The sequence below is a fragment of the Cebidichthys violaceus genome, unplaced genomic scaffold (genome assembly GCF_023349555.1).
Source record: "Cebidichthys violaceus isolate CVI_PGR_0920_01 unplaced genomic scaffold, fCebVio1.0.p SCAF_8, whole genome shotgun sequence".
In the NCBI taxonomy this organism is placed as follows: Eukaryota; Metazoa; Chordata; class Actinopteri; order Perciformes; family Stichaeidae; genus Cebidichthys; species Cebidichthys violaceus.
Window position 1 is genome coordinate 8,273,992 of NW_027176964.1, and position 11,323 is coordinate 8,285,314.

An 11,323-nucleotide genomic window follows, 5' to 3' on the forward strand; every position below is an offset into this window, starting at 1 on the left:
AGAGTGGCTTTGCAGAAAGAGAGAAAGTGTGTGCGTGTGAGATAGAGAGACAGAGAAAGTGGTAAAGGTTTCATCATCTTTTCAACATCAGTGTTGAACCAGATGTTTCATCAGCTTTCACTCTGTACTGCGTGTGGTGGTGTCATCGAGGGTTTTTGAGAATTAGTTTTGTGTTGAATTGTGTTAATAAATAATATGTTTTTCTGGGTACTGGTTTCACTGGGATCATGCCCTCAGATCACTCCCTGTGTATGTGTTGGTAGTACACACAATGGTGTAAATCTTACTTTTTGTCTCTAAACCTGTGTGTGTTTGTATAAACAGGGTCAATGTATGTTTTGTCTTTTAGGACTCTACTGAAGTGGAAGATGGCATGACCCCATCAGACGTGAGACCTTCACTGCACACGACGGAAAATATACAAACAAATTAATTTTACAATACGTTTCAATGTCTTGTCATCTTTCTCATTGCAGGTAGCGGAGTGGGAGGAGCAGCAGCTTGACGAGCCGGTGGATTTCAAGAACTGCAAGATTGATCCTGCTCCCTTCCAGCTGGTGGAGCAAACATCTCTGCATAAGGTACAATATCAACACCCTGTCAAATGAAATCCCATTTTTTACCACAGTAGCCTATTTTCCTCATCATATGATTTTAATATTTAACATTAAATGCCCCTGCGAATGTGCCAACCTTACGTGTTTTTAATTTCTCACAGTATATTTAGTAATTGTCTCACTAGGTCCTTCTGCACCAAGTGGACACATTACCCAAACTTGATGCTTTCAAAATGCAGTTTGATTGTGAGTTTAACCACTGGCTTTAACGTCCTCTCTGGTTTCATGGCTTAACATACCATGAACCCCTGTGGAATAGTGTGAACAGTGAACATTGCCAACAGACAACACGTAATTATAATGCAATTCTTAACTGCTGTAATGCTTTCACTAACGTTGGGTCAAGACCGATAATGGCCTGACCCGACAGACGTGGGGAAAATGAACGTCAGGTGGAAGAGTTGCTCATTTTATCCCATAGTATGCAGTGCTGGAAGAAGTACTCAGATATTTTACTCAAGTAGAAGTAGCAATACCACAGTGTAGAAATGCTGCATTCTAAAGGACATACTACGAATGCATTAGCATTAAAATATACTTCAAGTACCAAAAGTAAAAGTACTCAATGTCATGTGTTCATCACTTTACTGTTGCATCTGGTAAAGATTGAGCTAATTTGAACTACTCTATTCACTAAATTTGAAGTCTACCTGTAACCATTTGGCTATCACTTTTGGGTCAGGAGCATTATACCAAATAAATCACACATGTATCTGTGTCTGCTGCAGGCAAGCAATGATTAGTTGTTGTCCAAAGCTATGTCTCACAGCAAGAATTTATGACTATAGGATCGCCTAATCTTACAGTGACTGTCTCAAAAGGGCAAACATGTCGTGGTATAATAATTTCCATAACCCTGATCCAAAATGCAAATGAAGCCCCTCTCTGAGTCTGTATTCAGGCCATGACCCATCTCTCCTCCTACACAGACCCACACCATCTTCTCTCTGCTGGGTCTGGATCATGCCTATGTGACCAGCATGGGACGTCTGGTTGGAGTGGTCTCTCTCAAAGAGGTGTGCACATGTTTTTCTTCAATTGTTAAAGCTTCTGATAGAGATTTCTTTCTGTATACGATCACCATCTCTTTTCTATTCCCCTTCCTTACTTCTTTATTTCTACTGCTCTCTTTCGTTTCTCCCTACCGGCTGTGGCTTCGCGTCTCCAGCTGCGTAAGGCCATAGAGGGCTCGGTGACAGTGACTGGCGTAAAAGTGCGCCCTCCGTTGGCCAGTTTCCGCGACAGTGGGAACAGCACAAACGTATCCGAGGTAACAGAACTGCACAAGCTGTGCATCCGCCACAGGGGGCTCTCATTGCCACGGGAACCCAACCCTCCGGACGTGGAGGACCAGCCAGACCTCACGTACAAAGAGATCCCCGTCAACTTCTCGGACCCATCGACTTTGCAGTTTGAAACCAGCCCCGGGGACGTCTCGAGTCAGGAGTTGGAGTTGGTGCTCCAGGAGAGCCCTTCGTTCACTGAGGACCCATCAGAGTTTACTTTTGACTGCAGCCCCTCCCACACTGAGGAATCAGAGCTGGGCTGTGACTATGACCCTCTCACCCACACTCCGGAGCAGGACGACACAGAGCAAGAACAGGGGAGTCCGTCTCTGAACAAGGACCAATCAGAACCTGAGGGAGAGGGTGTCCCCGCCCACACTGAGGATCAATCAAAATGATCAGTGGGGATCCATACTGCCGCCTCATGAATGTTGACGTTTCTTACATTTGTAGAGGTCACTCTCGCCTCCAATCCAGCCTAGATACCCGTGTTTCTAATGTTGTTGTGGCGTGATTGAGCGAGTGAGAGTGAGAAGTAGATGTGACATCCATTATTGCGTTTCAAACTGTGCAAATGCCTGTTTTAAAAGATAAAGCCGGCTTTATTCTACATTTGAATTACTGTCAACGTATCCCATGAAAGGAACCAAACCGACGACTACTGACTTCCCTGTAATGTCTGTTGCTCTTTGATTCCTATTGAAGAGGCAAATCTTTAAAGCCTCCGAACACCCACACAGGAGTTTCCAGTTATTCTGATTAGACCTCTGCTCAGATTTGAAGGTGGACTGGAGCTTTGACGGGAGTTCAATTAGGTCACAGATCTTCATCCACCAACAGGTGCAACAAAGCTAACAGGAGACTCAGTCACTTGAAATCAATCAATTGTAGTCTATGCACGCCCACACAGTCCTGAGAGGAGGTCTAATCAGCCAGATTAACTGAAAACAACTGGATGGGTGCTCAGAGGCTTTAAAGAGGAGCGTCGCCAATTTTACACATCAAAGTCTGTGTTCAGGTGTTGGAGTGTTTTAATAATTTTCTGTGAAAGATGTTATATAAAGCTTTTTTGTTGCTCCAGAGGGAGATATTGGAAGCAAACTGATTATCAAAATCTTGAGAACATCTAATAACAGACCTTTAGGTGAGATTATTCAAGTCATTTTCCTAAAACAGCTGGGCAGTGTAGGCTATATGACTCAAACAAGCATTAATAATGCATTTATTTCAGCCACAGATTTGGTGCTCGAGTGAGCAGGAGGATGGTGTGTAGGATTTGCCTCAGAAATAAACACATGATTGTTATATGTGTGATATTGTAATGAGGGAGCATACCACTCATTGCAACAATTTGGCTCATTTATGTGTTTTAATACTTTTTTGTAGCAGTTCTTGATTACAAAAACAACACCAGTTTGGTCTTTTCATGGGATTTGTTGATAAGAAAAATATGGAATATTGTCAGCTGTATGTTTTAAGTGTGTGTGTGTGTGTGTGTGTGTGTGTGTGTGTGTGTGTGTGTGTGTGTGTGAGAGAGAGAGAGAGAGAGAGAGAGGGAGATTATTTTTGACACTTTTCCATGCCATGCTCACATCTGGTCCAGACTCTTAAAACATATTCATGCCAAAATAACTGGTAAACATTACTTCAGTGACATTTCAAGAGAGAGTAAAGATGCACACAAGTAATGGAGGGGGAACAATAAAAGAAAGCACAGAAGAACATTGACAATTGTTCTAATGAGCACATGATGGAATGAATTCAAACTACTACCACCACCTACTACTAATACATCACAGGGCCTGAATCAATGGCTAATAATATAAGTATAAGTTATAGTGATGTTGGTTATGTGTTGGCTGATATGCAATAAATTTACAGTAATAATGCAGTAAAAGGTGGTTTAATAGCAACAGTGTCATCATTAGTTTGTCCAGACTCCGTTGTTTACAACATATACCATTATCAGTATATCTTTTTTTTCATTATACTACCAAATATTGGTGTCCATATCAGCCCCCAAAATCCCCGAAATCAACTGGGATCTACTCTTCAGAGGCAGCTTCCAAAGGTCCACCAAGCTTAGCGCAGGACTCCAAATAATGGTGAAGCACATTGTAATTACCATGAGTATAATTTAATGCACATGTAGCCTTGTTTGGCTTTAAAGGGGCTGATTCAATAAGGGCAATGTAGACCGTCAGTCTTGTCACTTGAACTGCCTCTTCATTTTCTGCTATGTGAATTTAATTGTGTGTTTAATGTGTTTCTAGCACGATAAAGGAACCACACTTGAGCTCAGATTGAAAGAAAGATACCGGGTGTTGTACAGAGCACACAAACACACACACACATATACACTTATACGGCCACGTGTATGCGGCCTGTAGATATTAACACCGTGATATGTCACACGTATCTTTATGACAGAGTACATTTAATTCAGCCTGGCCTCTAAATGCAATGTTGACAAATGTAACTACTGTATGAAGCACAGCGATAGCCACGGCGATGTCGTACAGCCAAGTGTGTGTGCGAGTCCTTGTTACAACCCTCAAATGGATGTAAGTATTTCAGCTTCATGCCGTTGCATTTTTGAGCCATGTTTCTTCTTCTATCTTATGTGATGTCATTGCAGCACACCAACTCTGGCTCGTTTTTTGTCCGTGTAACCATTTGTGCAACGTTTTATTAACGTCTTGACTTTTTGTTTGCATATAGAATGTGAAGTAGTGCTCGCCATATAGGATAACGAATAAGGCGTTAAATATAGAGTGTATAAGCTAATTTGCAGCGTATCTAGTTAAGCAATAAGTCTGTAGTATCTCCCTTTATATGGCATTGGCCTGTATATGCTTTGTACATATGAAAATACACGGATGAGATCTACGTACATGCTATTGTACATAGAGGAATTATGCATTTGAAATCCAACAGCCATCGTTATTTTTCAGAGAACATGAAATTGTTTTTGTACATGAGTGAATGATTAAATTTGAAAACACCTTTAAAAGATAAGTTGTGTTTCTTCCTCACATGTTTAGTTTGTTTGTGTAGAAATAAAGAGACAAAATCTTCTTTCAAAAACAAATCATATTTATGGATAAGCAGTACATTCAGACATTCAGTATCAAACATTGCCCGACCCACATGACACAGCATGACCCAGAAAACAAACGACACTCCAAAATATCCATAGAAAACCAATGCACCACATTCACAAAAATTTACAAAACTCAGTTTGAACAACAGCTTTACATTCCAGCTGAACTCTCCACTATACTGTATTACACTGTTTACAGCAGTGACAAACGGTGGAGCGAGATCAGTGCATGAAAGGCCTGGAGGATGAGAGACGGAAGGCAGCGAGTGTAGAGGAGATGATCAGAGGAAGAGGAGAAGAGGAGGAGGTGGTGGAGAGAGGTTTACAGTGAAAGCAGAAACAGATTATGTCATATCCAGAATCAACACAGACTCAAAGAGACATAAAGATGGGACGACACATCACATCAAATACGCTTTCTTCTCCTCTACTTCGTCCCTCTCCTCCTCTTCATCGAAGGACGCCACTCCAGAGGAAGCCCGGTCGGAGAAGAAGCTCCTCCGGCTGGAATGCCACGCTCGAAACTCGTGAAACACGCTGCCTTCCTCGTCCTCGTCTTCCTCGTCCTCCTCTCCGGGAGACTCTGAGCGAGAGGTGGAGTAGCAGGAGTCAAACCTGCTGCTCCTAGCCCGAGGCCTCCACTCCGGCTTGTGGTGGATGCACACCTCACTGTGCTGCTCCGGCGGAAGGGCCGGTTGCTCCTCGTGACCATCCGGCCTCTCCTCCTCCTCCGGGAAGGGACTCGTGCAGTCGCTGGGTAAAGTAGGCGAATTGGTCTGCGATGAATGTGGGTCACTGTGAGACGCAGGCCTGCCACAGAGCAGACCGCCACTGCTGCTGGAGCACAGGGGGCCGTCGGAGGGCGGTGCCTCGCCGCCTTCGACATCAGGCTGGCATGGCGCTCCGTCGATAGGATTGGACGTGGCGGCGTCTGAGGGAGGAGCAAAAAATCTGAACACCTGGAGATGGATGGACAATCAGGGGAGGGGAGGGGAGGGGAAGATGAGGCGGTTCGTCAGTGAAGATGCAGGAATGAAGACGATGAGTGATGAAAAGAGCTTAATGGTGACGACTGTGGATACCTGAGCTCTGGCTGGATAAGGACTGAGACTGTCCGTTGGTGTGGGAGTCCTCATCGTTGGAGTCTTCCTCGTCGTCATCTATAGACGCCCAGGCACGCAGTTTAGCTTCAGCGATGGCAAACTGCTCAGCCACTCCTAGCAGGAACAAATAAATGAATATCCTCTTCACATAAAGGAATAGTTGGGTGTGACCAGTTAAACCAAAGGCAGGATTTTCTTTCTGGTTTTATTTGAACATGTTTAGTAAAATTATAAAAGCAAAGATTAAAAGAAACGTCTGAAAAAAGGTTTTTGCATCCTGCTAATCATCTCCTGATGCCTCTGATTTGTCGTTAAAGGGGAATCACTGAATTAATGTATTTAATAGAGCGAGACCAGGGTAATGTGATTATTCTGGTGTTTTGTTTGTACATTAAACAAGGGTGGAATAATATTGCAACCCTGTCTCTTTTTCATTTTTGTTTTTATGATGTCAATCTGTTTTAGCAGCATGCCAGGTTTTTGTCAGACTGAGTCTAAAGTAGGGCTTTATAATCTGCAGTTCATTTGCTTGATGATAGTATTGTCCATAAAACATTAGAAAAAACGCCCATCACAATTTGCCAGAACCCAACATTACATCTTCAAATTGCTCATTTGGTTTTACCAACAGTTCGAAATGCAAAAATATTTAGTATATTTAGTTTCAGTTTATATTAATAATATACTGTACAGAGCAAAGCAAAGCCAAAAATAATAATATTTAAGAAGCTGGTATCAGAGTATTTGTTTGAAATGTGTCTCAATTGATTAATTGATTATCAAGATAGTCAACGTTAAAATCTTGTCCATCCAATAGTCGATGAGTCGACAAACACTGATCAAAGTGTGAAGAGAAAAGATAGACAAACTTTATGATGTACATGTACAGTCACCATGTACTTCACTTCCCTCCCTCTCTCACTTATTCGCTCTCTAGATCAAACCACGCCGATGTCACCGGCGCCAGAGAGGATGAGTCACAGCAAAACAACAGGGGCTGTTGTACGATTGGTGGGCAGTGAAGTGTTCTGAGAGAGTGTCTAATAAGACACCATCTGCTGCCAGGACAAGCCATCACCCAAGAGACAGCATGGTGGGCGGAACGGACCACTGACATACAGGAGTTTTAGGGGATTAGGTGCATGACAGAAGGTGGGAGCCTGCCAGGAGATGATGCCGGAGCTAAACCGAGCTAAGTAAGAGGACGCACGTGCCCACACAAACACACTCAAAAGCTGGATTCAAAACATATCACTGGTTAAAAGGTCACAGGAATGAATACCTGCAGCGAACCGCGCCTCCTTCTCTCCTTCAGTCAGATGGCAGTAGGAGCTAAAGTGGGCGACTGGTGGGGGGTCGGCAGGTTTGGGCCAACCCTTCCACTCAATGAGGTGGGCGACCCGGCCCTGAGCCAGGGAGGTGGGCTTCGTCACATGGTCCCTCATTGCCTGAGAGATACCTGGACACAGAGAGGTAGGGTTCAGAGTCTGAACTTGTCACTCAGGACATTTAATCACGGTTTAAAAAAAACACCAAAAAGTAAAAAGGTTACCATTTAAGGAGGATCTGGCAAGTGCTGCAAACTCATGGATGCCGACACTTTTCCTCGAGTCTGCTGGGGATTTTCCTGACTTTGGAATCATTTCACTCTCCTTGAATTTCACCTGCAAGACATTTTAGCAAAACTACTCGTTTTGCACCAATGCACGAAAGCAGCAAATAAGTTCTGTTTTGTCCACATTTTGGTTGTCACATTCAGCACCAGTCAGATGTTTTAGGATTCCACAAAACAGTCAATGTTTAGTTTTCCAATATTTACGCAGTGAGGAACATTCTAATAGCAACTCAATGAAAAGCTCAAATTCAAATATGAATCACAGGACAAACATACTGACAAACACACCGCTGTGGCTTCTATGCCAAAATAAATGCTTCATCCCAAACGGAGATCTATATTGCTTGTAAAATAATACAGAAATAATACTTTTCCTACCTCTTCCTCTCTTTGTCTCTCCCTTCTGTCTCTACTCCTGGATCTCAGCCTCATCGTGGACATGCAGAGATAGTGTCACAACTAAAAGTCATACAGCTTGGGTTCGCTGGTTTAAACCACCAGGCAGACAAGCAAACAGCCATGCCCTACATTTACTGCACAGACGCTAAAGCCACAGTAAGCCGGTGAAACCGGTTACAATGGATGGGGTTGAGGAAGGTCAGGGAGTTAAGGGTAGTGGTGACAGTCTCCATGCGACCGGGCAAACATATGGCGTGTGACCAGCTCCGGTAAGCAGCTCCAGCCAGGCCGACTCACCCCAAAGCTGCTGATCCTTATTAAAAGTGATATTGCTGCTCACCTTACTCCACCTCCAAAAATGATACACACATGACTGTCACCAAATAGATCTGGGTCCAGTTGCCTAAACTTAGTTTACGACTAGTCTAGGCCTTAGGCTGGTCTTAGATTGATAGAACTGTTTCAACTGTTTAACCATTCATTTTAGCTCATTTTAGCTTGCTATCTGAACTGTTTATACATTACTTTTAGCTTATTTTCTGTTCTGTGAAGTGTCTTATTTCACCCTTGATGAATTGTGCGACAGGTTAAGTCAGTTTTACATTAGTCACTCAAAAGCAAGCTTTGTTCAACAGGTGCATTTACGTGTCTGTAGCTGACTTAAAGCCTATATTCAAGACACATTCTAGGTCTATTTTTATGCAGCTGGCCCCTGGTGGGTCAGCTAAATCTGCTGGAGGTGCTTGGAATACGTCTCCTTTTTAGGGCAGGTGAGTCTTTCAACAAGCAGGAAACATGTTGCCTGAAAACAACTGTGAGCGCGTGCATGACTTGACAGATATCTTTAAGCAGAACGGCTAAGGAAGAGGAGGCTCCTGACGGTGGTTAAAGACTTACATTAGAGTCAAAAATGACAGTAAATGTGTGTCAGAGGCACACAGGCAGGTAGAAAGCTGAGAGGCAGTGATATGAAGCCCGGGTGACATTCAAACACTGAGCTTCAGCTGCAAAACACATCTGTGAGCACTGCAGACGTCCCCCATGCCCAACACTGATAAACACATATATGCACATAAACATGTGGAGCTCTGTAACGCTCCCTCCTGAGACACACACACACACACACAGATTTCAGAACTCTTGGACCTATTAAATTACTTATTATATTGGGTCAAAAAATATCAATTTCCAAACTCCACCGAAAAAACGTTTATTAAATAGTTATTTAAACCTTTAAAGACTAAAGTTATAGAAGAATAAATGACAGATGAAACACTAATGGAAATAATAATTAGTTGACTGTTAGAGACTGTTCCCTTTGATATTTGCCCTTTTTTTTAACCAGCCCACCTGCACATGATTTTGCCTCTCTGGAGCACTTAATTGTGTGATGCTGCTTTTAAAAACTCCCACTTCAACACGCTGATTGCCAGCTGACAACTGCTGCTAATTGGCATTAATCCTAACAACATGTGTAGCAGCGTTTGCAATTGTAATCAAGTTGCTTAAAGTCCTTTGTTTATATGAGATGTTTGGATTATATCGTCCAATCCCTGCAGAGGCAGACTGCTTTGCGCCTTTTGACATGGAACATGGATTAAACATGTCCAACAGCCAGTGGTGTGACTTGACCAACAAGTGGGATCGAGTAAAGCCAGTTTGACTGCAGCCAAAACACCTTGTATCTGGCATGAATGGATGGAGCTGCAGTGCTGATGGTGTTTTTGTTTCTCTCAACAGAAGCGACACACGGACGATTGAATAACACATCACCCCGCCATTGATCAGTGCAGGCCTGTAGCGTGCAATTATGGGGGAAATAACGCACGAGAGGCGCGGATGCAGCAGCGGGTTTCCTGGCAACCTCTGAAGTCTCCGTCTGCATACCAATAGCTTCATACCTGCATCGGATAAACAACACGGGAGATGCCGAGAGACGCTGCCCTCTATATGCGCCTCCACGGCGCTAACGATGCTCGTGTGCGTGTTACACCCCCCCCCCCCCCCCTCTCTCTCTCTCTCTCTCTCTCTCAACGACTCTCGGTACCTACCTGTAAGTCGGACCGCGTCGGCTCATGATAATGCGCTTTAATTGTCTCCAATCCGATCAACAGATGATAGCGCGCGGTTCGTCCCCCTGCAGTGGGCTCTGCAGTGGATCATTAATGCCACTCAGTCGGCGAAAACATCTCCCAAACTCCAGCATCAGGGTCTCCAGCACAGACGCACCATTTGTTGCTCGGTATGTGGGTTACATAGGCTGTCCAAATGTCTCCCGATGGCGAGCGTCATCAACGTAAGGCGATGTCACATCCACCCCCCTCCCCCTCCCCATGTAACCAAGATCTAGATACAGTAACCTGCAGGTTTGGCCCCAGAAAGCACTGCAGCTGATTATCTCTTTTTTAAACAAACGTTACCGCACACATCTGCAGTCATTTGGTGAACAGACTCAACAGGACGCATGCAGGGTGGACATGCGGTGTGTGTGGACATTTACTGCAGTCTGATATCATGGAAAACGCTGGAAGGATCCAAAAATAATCTCGTGATTTAAAAAAATAATAAAAAAATAAAAACAAAAAAGGCAGCCATCATGCCAATTTGACCTTATTTGACCAGTTATGTAGCCCAGAACAAGAGACTTTAAAAAAATAAAATAAAACGAGACGTGCATACAACCCTGGATTACCAACCAGCCCCACATTCACTCTGTTGGTTTTTCAAATACTTAAACTATTTATATCACAGTATAATGTGGTTGTAAGAAGATAAAGGACATATTAAGGTGTTTGTTTATTTACAGTATTTCAACAACCATAACTTCTGATTCTTTATCCTTATGATTTAAAACTGTTTCACTATATTGTCATTCATTATGTTTATACACAAGCATCCAGTTATGGTTGTTTTACAATTTGAGATTCTTAGTTGAACTTACATTAATAAACACTTAAAATTCTGTTTGCAACTACTTTGTAATGTATTATAAATCATTTATTAAAAGTATAGTCTATATAATGTGTATTAATGCTAAAGAGTTGAACTAAGTGTTACTCTTTAAGGGCCATGAGACAGTTATCTTACATAGTGAGAAAATATATAATTTAAAGATTTTTAAATTCCCGTTTCATTTTACATGGAGCATTTTTGCTAAATCATTGTGTTTCATTGAAATACCACAAACTAAGTTAACGTCT

General features: G+C 42.9%; 2 protein-coding genes across 8 annotated transcripts in view; one reads left to right on the forward strand and one right to left on the reverse strand.

Annotated features, from left to right (window-relative positions):
• clcn2a (chloride channel, voltage-sensitive 2a) overlaps nt 1-4,903 on the forward strand; it is a 36,484-nt gene extending 31,581 nt beyond the window's left edge. For all 6 annotated transcript variants that reach the window (XM_068701908.1, XM_068701903.1, XM_068701904.1 and 3 more), the window contains 4 exons: nt 350-388; nt 477-581; nt 1,547-1,633; nt 1,786-4,903. In XM_068701908.1, coding sequence (XP_068558009.1) covers nt 350-388; nt 477-581; nt 1,547-1,633; nt 1,786-2,301 — 747 coding nt within the window. In that variant the 3' untranslated portion in view covers nt 2,302-4,903. The remainder of the gene's footprint in view (nt 1-349; nt 389-476; nt 582-1,546; nt 1,634-1,785) is intronic.
• A 75-nt stretch (nt 4,904-4,978) lies between these two features.
• On the reverse strand, nt 4,979-10,607 carry fam131aa (family with sequence similarity 131 member Aa). Of its 2 annotated transcripts, none has more exons than XM_068702012.1 (5): nt 10,175-10,607; nt 7,662-7,773; nt 7,392-7,568; nt 6,089-6,223; nt 4,979-5,937 (listed from the first exon to the last, which is right to left on the reverse strand). In XM_068702012.1, the coding sequence occupies exons 2-5, from the start codon at nt 7,750-7,752 to the stop codon at nt 5,408-5,410; spliced, it is 933 nt and encodes a 310-aa protein (XP_068558113.1). In that variant the 5' UTR covers nt 7,753-7,773; nt 10,175-10,607; the 3' UTR covers nt 4,979-5,407. The 2 variants fall into 2 exon arrangements, with proteins under 2 accessions (XP_068558113.1, XP_068558112.1); XM_068702011.1 differs by lacking the exon at nt 10,175-10,607 and adding an exon at nt 8,103-9,419.
• Nucleotides 10,608-11,323: the final 716 nt, after the last annotated feature.

Bases quoted from the DNA above. Each gene is read 5' to 3' on its own strand.
- fam131aa (XM_068702011.1), bottom strand. From the start codon at position 8,165: ATGTCCACGATGAGGCTGAGATCCAGGAGTAGAGACAGAAGGGAGAGA. The intron at 7,569-7,661 runs GTAACCTTTTTA...CTCTGTGTCCAG, and splicing joins TGCCAGATCCTCCTTAAATG to GTATCTCTCAGGCAATGAGG. The intron at 6,224-7,391 runs GTATTCATTCCT...TGTTCCTGCTAG, and splicing joins GGAGGCGCGGTTCGCTGCAG to GAGTGGCTGAGCAGTTTGCC.